This window comes from Liolophura sinensis, chromosome 1, assembly GCF_032854445.1.
Source record: "Liolophura sinensis isolate JHLJ2023 chromosome 1, CUHK_Ljap_v2, whole genome shotgun sequence".
Classification (NCBI taxonomy): domain Eukaryota; kingdom Metazoa; phylum Mollusca; class Polyplacophora; order Chitonida; family Chitonidae; genus Liolophura; species Liolophura sinensis.
The window spans coordinates 95,221,949-95,240,965 of record NC_088295.1 but is presented as its reverse complement, the minus strand read 5'-3'; the positions used below and the strand labels follow the sequence as shown (position 1 = coordinate 95,240,965).

Below are 19,017 nucleotides of genomic sequence, written 5' to 3'. Positions count from 1 at the left end.
CGGTTTCCACCCACCATAATGCTGGCCGCCGTCGTATAAGTGAAATATTCTTGAGTATGGCGTAAAACAACTATCAAATAAATAAAAATACTCAGAGAGTGCAGCATTCAAAAATCTGGGGCCCGTTTCTCATAGATGTGGTACATGTATGATAATCGCACCTATAAGACAATGGTACAGTAATGGTGTAATAGATTTGAAATAGAGTATGCTCTGACGTTGGTTTGGGGGCATCCATAGCCGAACAGGATGTTGCCAAACCCAATGTCAGAGCAATCTTGGAGTAAGGTGAATAGAGAGAAGAAATTGTAACTCAAATTTCCAGTATTAAAACTTTGATGTGTTTCTTTCACTGGCATGGGCTAAAGAATGTGCAAGTACATGCAGGCCTATAGAAAGGTATCACAGCTAGGTAAACAGGGTGTACATCTGTTTCGATCACCTCTAATGTACTTAGTTCTATACGCTATGTGTTTTATACTTGTGACTTGACACACAGTCGTATCGACATGTTTTTTATTCCTGGTTGAAAACTGCCCACCTCTGAACGACAACAGCATGCTCTCAGAATATCACCCAAACCATTATACATTTGTGGTAAAGCCAAATGATAGTGGCATCGATCCCAGTCAGCCTTTTGTGCATGCCAGTTGTCCAGGATGCCACCTACATGTAAACGTGCATGCTGGTTGTCCAGGATGCCACCTACATGTAAACGTGCCTGCTGGTTATCCAAGATACCACCTACATGTAACCATGCATGCTGGTTGTTCAAGATGCCACCTACATGTAAACGTACATGCGGGTTGTCCAAGATACCACCTACATGTGAACATGCATGCTGGTTGCCCAAGATACGACCTACATGTAAACTTGCATGCTGGTTGTCCAAGATACCACCTACTTGAAAAATGTGCTTGCTGGTTGTCCAAGATGCCACCTACATGTAAACGTGCATGCCGGTTGTCCAAGATGCCACCTACATGTAAACGTGCATGCGGGTTGTCCAAGATACCACCTACATGTAAACGTGCATGCCAGTTGTCCAAGATACCACCTACATGTAAACGTGCATGCTGGTTGTCCAAGATACCACCTACATGTAAATGTGCATGTTGGTTGTCCAAGATACCACCTACATGTAAACTTGCATGCCAGTTGTTCAAGATGCCACCTACATGTAAACATGCATGCTGGTTGCCGAAGAGACCACCTACATGTAAACTTGCATGCTGGTTGTCCAAGATTCCCCCTTTATGTAAACGTGCATGCTGGTTGTTCAAGATGCCACCTACATGTAAATGTGCATGCTGGTTGCCCAAGATACCACCTACATGTAAACTTGCATGCTGGTTGTCTAAGATACCACCTATATGAAAATTTGCATGCCGATTGTCCAAGATGCCACCTACATGTAAACGTGCTTGCTGGTTGTCCAAGATGCCACCTACATGTAAACGTGCATGCCGGTTGTCCAAGATGCCACCTACATGTAAATGTGCATGCCGGTTGTCCAAGATACCACCTACATGTAAACGTGCCTGCTGGTTGTCCAAGATGCCACCTACATGTAAATGTGCATGTTGGTTGTCCAAGATACTACCTACATGTAAACATGCATGCTGGTTGTCCAAGATACCACCTACATGTAAATGTGCATGTTGGTTGTCCAAGATTCCACCTACATGTAAACGTGCATGTTGCTTGTCCAAGATACCACTCACATGTAAATGTGCATGCTGGTTATTTCTCATTTTGATAATTTGCTGATTATTTTAAATTATTAACTTCTTGGTTCATACATTGTTGGGAACACTGAAGATTAAATACTGGTACTATAAATTATAAATAGTATGCTGATGACTTTTGTGTAGGATAATCTAAGAATTAGACTAGCTAGGCTATGTGGGTTATTTTTGATATTCAGCGTTTACTCACAATATTCTACTTTTCCTTTATATTTATGATTTTTTTTACAGTTTTCTATGAATTTGGTGTTGTCTTGAGATTAATGTAGGCCCTACCCATAAAAGTATTTAAAAAATGAGATGTAATGCAAGATGAAGTATCATTTATACATAGATATCTGGGAAAGAAGTGGTGAAATTTTATCATGACATAAATATCCTAAAATTGATTATTGAATTTTGCTTTGCTTGTATTTCAGTCTAGTGTTCAGCATGGCTGGTCTGTTTGGATCTCATCTTTGCTTGGCCATGATCACCTGTACTCTACTCCAGCTGGTTTGTGCAAATGCTGCAGTTAACTTTATGGGAAGTGGTCTAATGGATGAGGCCAGTGCAGGGAATTCCCCAAAAGTCAATGTGACAACAATTACTGCCAACTTCAGTCATGAGTACACAGGAAAAGTCAAGCAAGGGGTGGATATTCTGTATGTGTTTACATACAGAGAAATACATGTGGCCAATAAGGTATGTGATATAATGATTACAGTACAATACATACAGAGAAATACATGTGGCCAATAAGGTATGTGATATAATGATTACAGTACAATACATACAGAGAAATACATGTGGCCAATAAGGTATGTGATATAATGATTACAGTACAATACATAGGGAGAAATACATGTGGCCAATAAGGTATGTGATATAATGATTACAGTACAATACATAGGGAGAAATACATGTGGCCAATAAGGTATGTGATATAATGATTAGAGTACAATACATAGGGAGAAATACATGTGGCCAATAAGGTATGTGATATAATGATTAGAGTAAAATACATAGGGAGAAATACATGTGGCCAATAAGGTATGTAATATAATGATTACAGTACAATACATACAGAGAAATACATGTGGCCAATAAGGTATGTGATATAATGATTACAGTACAATACATACAGAGAAATACATGTGGCCAATAAGGTATGTGATGTAATGATTACAGTACAATACATAGAGAGAAATACATGTGGCCAATAAGATATGTGATATAATGATTAGAGTACAATACATACAGAGAAATACATGTGGCCAATAAGGTATGTGATATAATGATTACAGTACAATACATAGAGAGAAATACATGTGGCCAATAAGATATGTGATATAATGATTAGAGTACAATACATACAGAGAAATACATGTGGCCAATAAGGTATGTGATATAATGATTACAGTACAATACATACAGAGAAATACATGTGGGCAATAAGGTATGTGATATAATGATTACAGTACAATGCATACAGAGAAATACATGTGGGCAATAAGGTATGTGATATGATGATTACAGTACAATACATAGGGAGAAATACATGTGGCCAATAAGGTATGTGATGTAATGATTACAGTGCAATACATACAGAGAAATACATGTGGCCAATAAGGTATGTGATGTAATGATTACACTACAATACATACAGAGAAATACATGTGGCCAATAAGGTATGTAATATAATGATTACACTGCAATACATAGGGAGAAATACATGTGGCCAATAAGGTATGTGATATAATGAATAGAGTACAATACATACAGAGAAATACATGTGGCCAATAAGGTATGTAATATAATGATTACACTGCAATACATAGGGAGAAATACATGTGGCCAATAAGGTATGTGATATAATGATTAGAGTACAATACATACAGAGAAATACATGTGGCCAATAAGGTATGTGATATAATGATTACACTACAATACATAGGGAGAAATACATGTGGTCAATAAGGTATGTGATATAATGATTACAGTACAAATGCATACAGAGAAATACATGTGGCCAATAAAGATCAGAACAGACCTGTTATAAGCATCATATAAAGGTTGTATTGATGATCAATACAGACCTGTTATATGCATCATATAACTGTTGTATTGTTGATCAGGATAGATCTGTTATATACATCATATAAAGGTTGTATTGATGATCAGAACAGACCTGTTGAATTCCTTTGCCTGTTCTACACTGTTTTATGTTTTGTTCTAGACCACAGCTGTCAGAGTGCAGGTGACTAGTGAAGACGCTCAGAAAGACTTCCCACTCTTGTTTGTTGTCCGCCAACAGAAGAGCATTCTCTCCTGGCAGATACCTATGTGGTTGGAATACACGTAGGTGACCTGTGCAATTCAGAATGAATTAACCATCCTGTATGAGATACTTGTAGCTACGAAAGAACTTCGATAAAGTATAATAGCGATACCCGCCAGTGAAGTGGTGATGATCAAGTTACGTTTGACCTGGTCTCCCATTGGGAAAACTTCTGTATATCAGTTTGAGGTGTCAGGTTGGATACCTCTAATTCTGACTGCAAGATTTATGTAAAAGTTACCACTGACAGGAGCTCTGTATGTAGAGTGTGTGTTGTTCAGGTATGATTGATAAGAAGAGCTGTGCTGTGTCTGTTGTTCAGGTATGAAAACTAACAAGAGCTGTACTCTGTGTGTTATTCGTGTATGACAAGTGACAGGAGCTCTATCCTGTGTGTTGTTCAGCTATGACTGATGACAGGAGCCATACTGTGTTTGTTGTTAAGCTGTGACCACTGACAAGAGCTGCTTGTGTGTGTTGTTCAGGTTGACAACTGACAGGAGCTGCACTATGTTTGCCGTTCAGGTATGAGTATTGACAAGAGCTACATTGTGTGAATTGTACAGGTATGACTACTGTTAGAAGCTGTACTACAGGTATGACTACTGTCAGGAGCTGTACTAGTTTTCAGGTATAATGATTGACAAGAGCTATACCGTGTTTGTTGTTCAGGTGTGACTACTGACAAGAGCTGCATTGTGTGTGTTGATAGGTATAACTAATAACAAGAGCTGTACTGCCTCTGTTCTTTATGTATGAGAACTGACAAGAGCTGTACTGCGTCAGTTGTTCATGTATGAACTCTGACAAGAGCCATAATTGGTGTGTTACTCGGGTATGACTATTGACAAGAGCTGTACTGTGTGTGTTGTTCAGGTATCACTACTGACAGGAGTTGTACAGTGTTTGTTGTTCAGGTATGAGTATTCACAAAAGCTGCACTGCTGTTATTTTTCAGGTATGACTATTGACAGGAGCTGTACTGTGTCTGTTGTTCAGGTATGACTACTGACAGGAGTTGTACAGTGTTTGTTGTTCAGGTATGAGTATTCACAAGAGCTATACTGCTGTTGTTGTTCAGGTAGGACTATTGACAAGAGCTGTACTGTGTTTGTTGTTTAGGTATGACTATTGACAAAAGCTGCACTATGTCTGTTGTTCAGGTATGACAACTGGTAGGAGCTGCACTGTGTTTCTTGTTCAGGTGTGACTATTGACAAGAGTACACTCCTTCTGTTGTTGTTCAGGTGTGACTATTGACCAGAGCTACACTCTTTCTGCTGTACAGTGTCTGTTGTTGAGGTATGACTACTGACAGGAGCCGCACTATGTTTGTTGTTCATGTATGACTATTGACAAGAGCTACACTCTTTCTGTTGTTCAGGTATGACTATTGACAGGAGCTACAGTCTTTCTGTTGTTCAGGTTTGACTATTGACAAGAGCTACACTCTTTCTGTTGTTCAGGTATGGCTATTGACAAGAGCTACGCTTTTCTGTTGTTCAGGTATGACTATTGACAAGAGCTTCACTCTTTTTGTTGTTCAGGTATGACTATTGACAAGAGCTAAACTCTTTCTGTTGTTCAGGTATGACTATTGACAAGAGCTACAGTCTTTCTGTTGTTCGGGTATGACTATTGACAAGAGCTACACTCTTTCTGTTGTTCAGGTATGGCTATTGACAAGAGCTATGCTCTTTCTGTTGTTCAGGTATGACTATTGACAAGAGCTTCACTCTTTTTGTTGTTCAGGTATGACTATTGACAAGAGCTAAACTCTTTCTGTTGTTCAGGTATGACTATTGACAAGAGATACACTCTTTCTGTTGTTCAGGTTGGATATTGACAAGAGATACACTCTTTCTGTTGTTCAGGTATGACTGTTGACCAGAGCTACACACTTTCTGTTGTTCAGGTTGGATATTGACAAGAGCTACACTCTTTCTGTTGTTCAGGTGTGACTATTGACAAGAGCTACACTCTTTCTGTTGTTCAGGTATGACTATTGACAAGAGCTAAACTCTTTCTGTTGTTCAGGTATGACTACTGACAAGAACTACAGTCTTTTTGTTGTTCAGGTATGATTACTATAAGGTGAGCCGTACACTCTGCCCGGAGGACGGCAACATGTCCATCAGTTCCCAGAGCCACCTGATTTACGTAGACGTCTCCTCAATGACCAAGGAGTGGACAGAGTACACCCTCCTTGCATGGCCTGTGGACAGCTTCCAGCTCGAGTAAGTCACCCTGGGGCCTCATTAAGTGTTTATTCACTGCATGTAACTGTTCCAGGGAGTGTATGTACATGTGACAGTTCCAGGGAGTGTATGTACATGTAATTGTTCCGGGGAGTGTATGTACGTGTAACGCTCCAGGGAGTGCATAAACATGTAACTGCTCCGGGGAGTGTATGTACGTGTAACTGTCCAGGGAGTGTATGTACATGTAACTGTTCCGTGAAGTGTTTGTACATGTAACTGTTTCAGGGAGTGTATGTACATGTAACTGTTCCAGGGAGTGTATTTACATGTCACTGATCCGGGGAGTGTATTTACATGTGACAGTTCCAGGGAGTGTATGTACATGTAACTGCTACTGGGAGTATATGTACATGTAACTGTTTTAGGGAGTGTTTGTACATGTAACTTTTATAAAGAGTTTATGTAGCTAAGAATATCACTCTTTTTTGGAGTGTATGCCGTCCAGCACATAAGTGTTCCAGAGAGTGTATGTCGTCCAGCACATAAGTGTTCCAGGGAGTGTATGTCATCTAGCACATAAGTGTTCCAGGGAGTGTATGTAGTCAAGCAAATAAGTGTTCCAGGGAGTGTATGTAGTCCAGCACATAAATGTTTCAGGGAGTGTATGTCGTCCAGCACATAAGTGTTCCAGGGAGTGTATGTCGTCCAGCACATAAGTGTTCCAGGGAGTGTATGTCGTCCAGCACATAAGTGTTCCAAGGAGTGTATGTAGGCCAGCATATAACTGTTTTAAAGTGTGTATGTATGCATATAACTGTTTTAAGGTGTGTATGTAGTCCAGCATATAACTGTTCTAAGGTGTGTATGTAGGCCAGCACATAACTGTTCTAAGGTGTGTATGTAGGCTAGCATATAACTGTGTTAAGGTGTGTATGTAGGCCAGCATATAACTGTTCTAAGGTGTGTATGTAGGCCAGCATATAACTGTTCTAAGGTGTGTATGTAGGCTAACATATAACTGTTTTAAGGTTTGTATGTAGGCTAGCATACAACTGTTTAAGGTGTGTATGTAGGCTAGCATATAACTGTTTTAAGGTGTGTATGTAGGTTACATGTAGCATGTAACTGTCTTAGGGAATGTATACGCATATAACTATTTTAGGGAATGTATATACATATAACTATTTTAGGGAGCGTATGTTGACCTGCATTAATCTGTTCCACGGAGTGTTTGTAGACCAGCCTATAAGTGTTCCAGGGAGTGTGTGTAGACCAGCCTATAAGTGTTCCAGGGAGTGTGTGTAGACCAGCCTATAAGTGTTCCAGGGAGTGTGTGTAGACCAGCCTATAAGTGTTCAAGGGAGTGTTTATGTATATATAAACTGTTCCGATGAGTCTAATTATATATGCTGTCATATAAGTGAAATACTTTCGAGCACAGCTTTGAACAGCAATTAAATAAATCAATAAATATAATTGTTTCAGGGAGCATGAGAGCAAAGTGTTCAGCGTGACACCTTCAGAGCCCTCTTTCTTTCGCTACACCTTCCCTGATGGCGTTGACTCGCTGGTTGTACTGGCCAGCTCTGACAGTCCACACTGTGCCATTCTGTCAGTCCAGGACACAAAGGTAACCCCATTAAAACCTTGTACACCCAAGAACTGTTTGTTGGAGTAGTTGTCTCTGGTTGTACTGATCAGCTCTGACAGTACACACTGTGCGATTCTGTCAGTCCAGGACACAAAGGCAACCCCATTAAAACCTTGTACACCCAAGAACTGTTTGTTGGAGTAGTTGTCTCTGGTTGTACTGGTCAGCTCTGAAAGTACACACTGTGCCATTCTGTCAGTCCAGGACACAAAGGTAACCACATTAAAACCTTGTACACCCAAGTACTGTTTGTTGGAGTAGTGTTCTCTGGTTGTACTGACCAGCTCTGACAGTACACACTGTGCCATTCTGTCAGTCCAGGACACAAAGGTAACCCCATTAAAACCTTGTACACCCAAGAACTGTTTGTTGGAGTAGTTGTCTCTGGTTGTACTGACCAGCTCTGACAGTGCACACTGTGCCATTCTAGCAGTCCAGGACACAAAGGTAACCCCATTAAAACCTTGTACACCCAAGTACTGTTTGTTGGAGTAGTGTTCTCTGGTTGTACTGGCCAGCTCTGACACAGTAAAACCTTGTACACCCAAGTACTGTTTATTGGAGTAGTGTTCTTTGGTTCTACTGGCCAGCTCTGACACATTAAAACGTTGTACACCCAAGAACTGTTTGTTTGAGTACATGGAGTGTTCTTGTTACCTTTACACAAAGGTAACCACCTTGTGTTCCCTGTGGAGATTATATGTTTTCATGTTCATTGTGTGTTCCCTGTGGAGATTATGTTTTCATGTACATTGTGTCTTCTCAATTTAGAGATTATCATTATTTGCAGCTTATGTTATACAAAAGCTGTTTTGGTACAAAGACAAAAATCTACATGTACATGTATTTAACATCACAATTCAGTATTGTAGGAAAACTGATGATATTTTACAGGAGTACCAGAGGGTATTTTCGGTGTGTCTTTTTCCACCTATTTTCAGTGCCCGGTGTTTGAGATGGATAACAATGTGAAGTTCCGTGGGATGTACCAGACCATGACCACCAAGGCGGCCATTACAGTCAAGGTCCAGTGCTTTCCCTCATACCCCAGATGTACTACACTCATGTAGCTTTTCTGTGTCTTAAAGTTTTCATTTTTTAAAAATTTATTAACCTTATCAACTGAACACCATCAACTGTTCTCTTTTCAAGTATTAAGGACAAAACATTTAGTTGTGTTTGTGGGATTATGGTCATTTGTTTATTCATCTTTTGCAGAGGAGTGATTTCAGCACAGCGTCCTTTTTTGTGGTTTTGGTCCTTCAGGCAAATAATAGGGACTGTACGACTATTGAGAGTATTTTACCACGGGTGAAAAACATAACTCTCACAACCAAGAAAACAATGCCAGGTAAGGGCTAAAAACCAAACATCTTACAACCTAGAAAACAATGCCAAGTAAAGCCTGGGTAGCAGACATCTCACAACTAATAAAACAGTCCCAGGTAAGTCTGGAAACCAGATATCTCACAACCAATAAAACAATGCCAGGTAAGGTCTGAAAGCCAAACATCTCACAACCAATAAAACAGTACTAGGTAAAGTGTGGAAACCAGATATCTAACAACCAATAAAACAGTGCCAGGTAAGGTATGGAAACCAAACATCCCACAACCAATAAAACAATGCCAAGTAAAGTCTGGAAACCAAACATCTCACAACCAAGAAAACAATGTCAGGTAAAGTGTGAAAACCAAACATCTCACAACCAAGAAAACAATGTCAGGTAAAGTGTGAAAACCAAACATCTCACAACCAAGAAAACAATGTCAGGTAAGGTGTGAAAACCAAACATCTCACAACCAATAAAACAATTCCAGGTAAAGCCTGGAAAAAAGACATCTCACTACCAATAAAACAATGCAAGGAAAAGCCAGGAAACCAAACATCACACAACCAGTAAAACAATGCCTGGTAAAGTCTGGAAACCAAACATCTCAAAATTAATAAATGAATTCCAGATTAGGGCTGAAAACCAAATGTCTCATAACCAATAAAACAATGCCAGATACACGCCAGATACAAAAGCCTGAAATAAAACTGCCAAAGGAAAAGGAAATAACAAGGCCTGTAAAGCCAGAAAACATTGTCATAAAATTCCTCGGAGGGGTGGCTCACTTGTGGACATTACACCTGAGTATGCTGTCCATTTTAGATTAATATTACATGTGTGTTTGTGTTTCAGCCAGTGAGTATGTAACGGCAATTGTCATCGCTGTGGTAGTGTTTGCTGGCTTCTACATGGCTGCAGTGCTTATAGCCTGTTTTTATCACATATGGTAAGTCCTCCTTCATTTGCAGTGGCCATCTGTCACGATTTACATGTACATTTATATAGGGGGACTTCCTGCACTACACAGCACACCTCACTTTTGATCCTCCTGCACACAGTACAGATAACCTGTGGTCCTCCTGCACATAGCACACATTACCTGTGGTTCACCTGCACACAGTACAGATTACCTGTGGTCCACCTGCACACAGTACAGATTACCTGTGGTCCACCTGCACACAGTACAGATTACCTGTGGTCCTTGCTGTATTATCACTTGCTGTCCACCTGCACACAGTATGGATTACCTGTGGTCCACCTGCACATAGTACACATTATCTCTGATCCTCCTGCACCTAACACACATTACCTGTGGTCCACCTGCACATATCACACATCACTTCCTGTCCACCTGCACACAGTACAGATTACCTGTGGTCCACCTGCACATAGCACATATTACCTGTGATCCTCCTGCACATTGCACAGATTACCTGTGGTCCACCAGTACACATTACCTGTGGTTCACCTGCACATAGCACACATTACCTGTGATCCTCCTGCACATAGCACACATTGCCTGTTATCCTCCTGCACCTAACACACATTACCTGTGGTCCACCTGTACACATCACACATCACTTGCTGTATTATCACTTGCTGTCCACCTGCACACAGTATGGATTACCTATGGTCCACCTGCACATCACTTCCTGTCCACCTGCACACAGTACAGATTACCTGTGGTCCACCTGCACATAGCACATATTACCTGTGATCCTCCTGCACATAGCACAGATTACCTGTGGTCCACCAGTACACATTACCTGTGGTTCACCTGCACATAGCACACATTACCTGTGATCCTCCTGCACATAGCACACATTACCTGTGGTCCTCCTGCAGACAGTACAGATTACCTGTGATCCACCTGAACACATCACACATCACTTGCTGTCCACCTGCACACAGTATGGGTTACATGTGGTCCACCTGAACATAGCACACATTACCTGTTATCCTCCTGCACCTAACACACATTACCTGTGGTCCACCTGTACACATCACACATCACTTGCTGTATTATCACTTGCTGTCCACCTGCACACAGTATGGATTACCTGTGGTCCACCTGCACATAGTACACATTATCTCTGATCCTCCTGCACCTAACACACATTACCTGTGGTCCACCTGCACATATCAAACATCACTTCCTGTCCACCTGCACACAGTACAGATTACATGTGGTCCACCTGCACATAGCTCACATTACCTGTGATCCTCCTGCACATAGCACACATTACCTGTGGTCCACCTGCACACAGTACACATTACCTATGGTTCACCTGCATATAGCACACATTACCTGTGATCCTCCTACACATAGCACACATTACCTGAGGTCCACCTGCACATAGCACACGTAACCTGTGATCCTCCTTCACACAGCACACATTACCTGTGGTCCACCTGCACACAGGGCACATTACCTGTGGTCTTCCTGCACATAGCCCACATTACCTGTTGTCCTTCTGCACAAAGCACAGGTAACCTGTGATCCTCCGGCACACAGTACAGATAACCTGTGATCCTCCTGCACATAGCACACATTACCTGTGGCCTCCTGCAGACAGTACAGATTACCTGTGGTCCACCTGCACATATCACACATCACTTCCTGTCCACCTGCACACAGTACAGATTGCCTGTAGTCCACCTGCACATAGCACACATTACCTGTGATCCTCCTGCACATAGCACACATTACATGTGGTCCATCTGCACACAGTGCACATTACCTGTGATCCTCCTGCACATAGCACACATTACGTGTGGTCCACTTGCACATAGCACACATTACCTGTGATCCTCCTGCACATAGCACACATTACCTGTGGTCCTCCTGCAGACAGCATACATTACCTGTGGTCCTCCTGTACATAGCACACATTACCTGTGATCCACCTACACACAACACACATTACCTGTGGTCCACCTGCACACAGTACACATTACCTGTGGTCCTCCTGCAGACAGCGCACAATACCTGTGGTCCTCCTGCACACAGCACACATTACCTGTGATCCACCTACACACAGTACACATTACCTGTGGTCCACCTGCACACAGTACACATTACCTGTGGTCCTCCTGCACATAGCACACATTACCTGTGGCCCACCTGCATACAGTTCACATTACCTGTGGTTCACCTGCAAATAGCACACATTACCTGTGATCCTCCTGCACATAGCACACATTACCTGTGGTCCTCCTGCACACAGTACACGTCACTTGTGGTCTTCCCGCACATAGCACACATTACCTGAGGTCCACCTGCACACAGCACACGTAACCTGCAATCCTCCTGCACCCAGCACACTTTACCTGTGGTCCACCTGCACACAGCGTACATTACCTATGATCCACCTGCACATAGTGCACATTACCTGTGGTCCACCTGCGCACAGCGCACATTACCTGTGGTCCACCTGCAGACAGCGCACATTACCTGTGGTCCACCTGCAGACAGCGCATATTACCTGTGGTCTTCCTGCACATAGCACACATTACCTGTTGTCCACCTGCACACAGTACACATTACCTGTGGTCCACCTGCACACAGTACACATTACCTGTGGTCCTCCTGCACATAGCACACATTACCTGTGGTCCTCCTGCGCATAGCACACATTACCTGTGGCCCACCTGCACACAGGGCACATTACCTGTGGTTCACCTGCAAATAGCACACATTACCTGTGATCCTCCTGCACATAGCACACATTACCTGTGGTCCTCCTGCACACAGTACACGTCACTTGTGGTCTTCCCGCACATAGCACACATTACTTGTGGTCCTCCTGTGCATAGCACACATTACCTGTGGTCCACCTGCAGACAGCGCACATTACCTGTGGTCCACCTGCAGACAGCACACATTACCTGTGGTCTTCCTGCACATAGCACACGTAACCTGTGATCCTCCTGCACACAGAACACATTACCTGTGGTCCACCTGCAGACAGCGCACATTACCTGTGGTCTTCCTGCACATAGCACACATTACTTGTGGTCCTCCTGTGCACAGCACACCTCACTTGCGGTCCTCCTGCACACAGCACACATCATTTGTGATCTTTCTGCACAGAACATACGTCATTTGTTTGCCCTCCTGCACACAGTACACATCGCTTGTGATCCTCCTGCACACAGTACACGTTTTCAGTGATCCTGCTGCACACAGTGCACATCACTTGTGGCCCTTCTGCACACAGTGCACATCACTTGTCGCCCTCCTGTACAGAACACACATCACTTGTGGTCCTCCCATACAGAGTACACATCACTTGTGGTTCCCCCGGGCACAGTACACATCACTTGTGATCCTCCTGCACACAGTACACATCACTTGTAACCCTCCTGCACAGTACACATCACTTGTGATCCTCCTGCACACAGTACACATCACTTGTGGTCCTCCTGCACACAGTACACATCATTTGTGATCCTCCTGCACACAGTATACACATCACTTGTGGCTATCTTGTACACTGTACACATCACTTGTGATCCTCCTGCACACAGTACACATCACTTGTGATCCTCCTGCACACAGTACACATCACTTGTGGCCATCTTCTACACTGTACACATCACTTGTGGCCATCTTCTACACTGTACACATCACTTGTGGCCATCTTGTACACATCACTTGTGGCCATCTTGTACACTGTACACATCACTTGTGATTCTCCTGCACACAGTACACATATTACCAATAATGCTTGGTGGGATGCAGCATTTTTGATCAACATTTCTTGTTTCTGTCAAATACTATTCGTAAATATTTGGTCCTGCTTGTTTGGTTACAGTGACAAGAACTGGGGGATCCCTGATCTGTCTGAGGCAGAGAGAAATGATGGCGGTGAGTATTGTGAGCAGAATATGATAGGGACTGATATCACAGCTAACGTGTCATGACAGGGAAGTCATGGGAAGTGGGGAGAGGGTTTGCCGTGCTAACTAAATTTGTATGGCGGTGAGTATGGTGAGCAGAATATGATAGGGTCTGATATCACAGCTAAGGTGTCATGACAGGGAAGTCATGGGAAGTGGGGAGAGGGTTTGCTGTGCTAACTAAATTTGTATGGCGGTGAGTATGGTGAGCAGAATATGATAGGGACTGATATCACAGCTAAGGTGTCATGACAGGGAAGTCGTGGGAAGTGGGCAGAGGGTTTGCTGTGCTAACTAAATTTGTATGGCGGTGAGTATGGTGAGCAGAATATGATAGAGTCTGATATCACAGCTAAGGTGTCATGACAGGGAAGTCATGGGAAGTGGGGAGAGGGTTTGCTGTGCTAACTAAATTTGTATGGCGGTGAGTATGGTGAGCAGAACATTATAGGGACTGATATCACAGCTAACGTGTCATGCCAGGGAAGTCGTGGGAAGTGGGGAGAGGGTTTGCTGTGCTAACTAAATTTGTATGGCGGTGAGTATGGTGAGCAGAACATTATAGGGACTGATAACATGTAATGACAGGGAAATTGTGGGAAGTGGGGAGAATGCTGGCTATGCTAACTAAATGTGTATGTGAGGCAGAGAGGAGAGTTGGGAAGGAATTTTAGTACTTCTTTGTGGTAATACACAGTCAGTGTAGCTGTTGTTATGAAAACTAGAGTGAGATTTTAGCTCAAAAAAACAGGTGCATAATAATACCATTTTTCATGCATCATTTTTGTGTTGCTAGATTTGAGCAGAGTTTTGAATTTCATTGTACTTTTATTTTTGTCTGCTGTTATACAGACCAGGGTAATCACTTATTGGTGTCTATTTTATCTGCTGTTGTAGAGACCAGGGTAATCACTTGTTGATGTCTATTTTATCACCTTTGTTGAGACCAGGGTAATCACTTGTTGGTGTCTATTTTATCACCTTTGTTGAGACCAGGGTAATCACTTATTGGTGTCTATTTTATCAGCTGTTGTAGAGACCAGGGTAATCACTCGTTCATGTCTATTTTATCACCTTTATAGAGACCACGGTAAAAACTTGTTGGTGTCTTTTTTATCAGCTGCTGTAGAGATCAGGGTAATCACTTATTGGTGTCTATTTTATCAGCTGTTGTACAGACCAAGGTAATCACTTATTGGTGTCTATTTTATCAGCTGTTGTAGAGACCAGGGTAATCACTCGTTGATGTCTATTTTATCACCTTTGTTGAGACCAGGGTAATCACTTGTTGGTGTCTATTTTATCACCTTTGTTGAGACCAGGGTAATCACTTATTGGTGTCTATTTTATTAGCTGTTGTAGAGACCAGGGTAATCACTCGTTCATGTCTATTTTATCACCTTTATAGAGACCAGGGTAAAAACTTGTTGGTGTCTAATTTATCAGCTGTTGTAGAGGCCAGGGTAATCACTTATTGGTGTCTTTTTTATCAGCTGTTGTAGAGACCAGGGTATCACTTATTGGTGTCTATTTTATCTGCAGCTGTATAGATCAGGGTAATCACTTATTGGTCTCTATTTTATCAGCTGTTGTAGAGGCCAATGTAATCACTTATTGGTGTCTATTTTATCAGCTGTTGTAGAGACCAGCGTAATCACTTATTGGTGTCTATTTTTTCAGCTGTTGTAGAGGCCAGGGTAATCTTTTATTGGTCTCTATTTTGTCAGCTGTTGTAGAGACCAGGGTAAAAACTTGTTGGTGTCTATTTTATGAGCTGTTGTAGAGACCAGGGTAATCACTTATTGGTGTCTATTTTATTAGGTGTTGTAGAGACCAGGGTAATCACTTGTTGGTGTCTATTTTATCAGCTTTGTAGAGGCCAGCGTAATCATCAATTTGTGTCTATTTTATCTGCTGTTCTAGAGACCAGGGTAATCAATTATTGGTGTCTATTTTATCAGCTGTTGTAGAGGCCAGGGTAATCACTTATTGGTGTCTATTTTATCAGCTGTTGTAGAGGCCAGGGTAATCACTTGTTGTTGTCTATTTTATGAGCTGTTGTAGAGGCCAGGGTAATCACTTATTGGTGTCTATTTTATCAGCTGTTGTAGAGGCCAGGGTAATCACTTGTTGTTGTCTATTTTATCAGCTGTTGTAGGGGCCAGGGTAATCACTTATTGGTGTCTATTTTATCTGCTGTTGTAGAGGCCAGGGTAATCACTTATTGGTGTCTATTTTATCAGGTGTTGTAGAGACCAGCGTAATCACCAATTTGTGTCAATTTTATCTGCTGTTCTAGAGACCAGAGTAATCAATTATTGGTGTCTATTTTATCAGGTGTTGTAGAGACCAGCATAATCACTAATTGGTGTCTATTTTATCTGCTGTTGTAGAGATGAGGGTAATCACTTGTTGGTGTCTATTTTATCAGCTGTTGTAGAGGCCAGGGTAATCACTTATTGGTGTCTATTTTATCAGCTTTGTAGAGACCAGCGTAATCACCAATTTGTGTCTATTTTATCTGCTGTTCTAGAGACCAGGGTAATCACTTATTGGTGTCTATTTTATCAGCTGTTGTAGGGGCCAGGGTAATCACTTATTGGTGTCTATTTTATCAGCTTTGTAGAGACCAGCGTAATCGCCAATTTGTCTCTATTTTATGAGCTGTTGTAGAGACCAGGGTAATCACTTATTGGTGTCTATTTTATCTGCAGCTGTAGAGATGAGGGTAATCACTTATTGTTGTCTATTTTATGAGCTGTTGTAGAGACCAGGGTAATCACTTATTGGTGTCTATTTTATCTGCTGTTGTAGAGACCTGGGTAATCACTCGGCCAAGGGAACACAGCTATGGATCCATACATGGTATGCTGTATATGCTGACTGTATGGGTACAAAGTCTACTTTGAAATTGTGTATATCTGCTTTATATCTCAGAGCGCCAATTGAAAGTAAGTAGACCTGGAATCAAACTCAGGCTGGGTCATACCAGAGATTTTATAAATGGTACTTGTTGCTGCTTTGGTAGGCTCTCAGCACTGAGAGGTTAGAGCAAGGAAACTGGACTGGTTGGCCTGGTGTCAGTATAATGGGACTGGGTGGGTGTCATGTCGGGTGTCTTCAGCATGATACTTTAGTGGCGGCAGCACTCTTGTAAAAAACCAAGAATACATATGTGTATTATGTCTTAAGACTGGTGGAGAAGCTGCCTGTTTTCCTGACTTAATGCCATAAATTATCAGACGGTTTCTTCATCAGGATTCATCAAGATCCTTGTAACACATCATGGTGGTGTTTTCTCCTGTACCACATCATGGTTGTGTTTCGTTCTGTAACACATCTTGGTGGTGTTTTCTCCTGTACCACATCATGGTTGTATTTCCTTCTGTACCACATCATGGTGGTGTTTTCTCCTGTACCACATCATAGTAGTGTTTCCTTCTGTACCACATCATTTTGGTGTTTTCTTCTGTACCACATCATGGTGGTGTTTCCTTCTGTACCACATTTTGGTGGTGTTTTCTCCTGTACCACATCATAGTAGTGTTTACTTCTGTGCCCTTCTGTATCGCACCATGGTTGTGTTTCCTTCTGTACCACATCATGGTGGTGTTTTTTTCTGTACCACGCCATGGTGGTGTTTTCTTCTGTACCACATCATAGTTGTGTTTCCTTCTGTGCCCTTCTGTATCGCACCATGGATGTGATTCCTTCTGTACCACATCATGGGTGTGTCTATTTTTAGATGAGACCATCAGACAGAGAGAACTTGGGGAGTTGTCTAATGCAGAAACCTCGGCGACAGCTGTTGGGGAATCGGACAGCTCTGATTCGCTGGATACCACAGACATTGACCTACTGCATGATGCAGACGAGGAGAAAGAGGTTGTAAGAACAAAGGTGTGTACCCAAACCCTGAGCCTACTTCTCAGCATGTGTACACCAAACCCTGAGCCCACTAACACACTTATAGCCTTGTCAAGACGTGTGCAAGAAACCCTGAGCCCACTAACACACATATAGCCTTGTCAAGACGTGTACAAGAAACCCTGAGCCCACTAACACACCTATAGCCTTGTCAAGACATGTACACAAAACCCTGAGCCCACTAACACATTAATAGCCTTGTCAAGATGTGTATACCAAACCCTGAGCTCACTAACACACCAATAGCCTTGTCAAGATGTGTACACCAAACCTTGAGCCCACTAACACACCAATAGCCTTGTCAAGATGTGTACACCATACCCTGAGCCCACTAACACGCTAATAGCTTGTCAAGATGTGTCCACCATACCCTGAGTTCACTTGTCAAGATGTGTACAGCATACCCTGAGCCCCCTAACACACTAATAGCCTTGTCAAGATGTGTACACTATACCCTGAGCCCACTAACACACTAATAGCTTATCAACATGTGTACAACATACCTTGAATTTGCTTGTCAAGATGTGTACACCCTATCCTGAGTCCACTTGTCAAGATGTGTACACCTAACCCTGAGTGCTGCTGTTAAGTTGTGTATTCTGAGTTCATTAGCACACTAAAGCCTTGTCAAGATGTATATAGTGGACCATACAACATGTCAGCATGTGTACAGCATTCCTTGAGATCACTTGTCAAGATGTGTACACCAAACCCTGAGCTCACTAACACACTAATAGCCTGTCGACATGTACACCATACCCTGAGTTCACTTGTCAAGATGTGTACACCCTACCATGAGACCACCAACACACAAAAGATCTTGTCAAGATGTGTTCACCACACCCTTAGTCCACTTGCACTCTATTAGCCTTAGTCAAGATGTTTACCTGTACACCATACCCATACCCTGAGCTCACTAACACACTAAAAGCCTT

General features: G+C 42.3%; 1 protein-coding gene across 3 annotated transcripts in view; it reads left to right on the top strand.

The window, feature by feature from the left end:
- The window catches only part of LOC135462178 (SID1 transmembrane family member 1-like), a 64,928-nt gene that overhangs the window by 1,180 nt on the left and 44,731 nt on the right, over positions 1 to 19,017 (top strand). Inside the window, exons 2-11 of one of the 3 annotated variants that reach the window (XM_064739571.1) lie at positions 2,168 to 2,432; positions 3,967 to 4,088; positions 6,147 to 6,305; positions 7,755 to 7,899; positions 8,862 to 8,945; positions 9,139 to 9,271; positions 10,106 to 10,199; positions 14,071 to 14,123; positions 16,970 to 17,020; positions 17,901 to 18,055. In XM_064739571.1, coding sequence (XP_064595641.1) covers positions 2,181 to 2,432; positions 3,967 to 4,088; positions 6,147 to 6,305; positions 7,755 to 7,899; positions 8,862 to 8,945; positions 9,139 to 9,271; positions 10,106 to 10,199; positions 14,071 to 14,123; positions 16,970 to 17,020; positions 17,901 to 18,055 — 1,248 coding nt within the window. In that variant the 5' untranslated portion in view covers positions 2,168 to 2,180. Of the gene's footprint in view, positions 1 to 2,167; positions 2,433 to 3,966; positions 4,089 to 6,130; positions 6,306 to 7,754; positions 7,900 to 8,195; positions 8,251 to 8,861; positions 8,946 to 9,138; positions 9,272 to 10,105; positions 10,200 to 14,070; positions 14,124 to 16,969; positions 17,021 to 17,900; positions 18,056 to 19,017 lie in introns of those variants that run through there. The other 2 variants (XM_064739572.1, XM_064739573.1) reach the window with 2 other exon arrangements.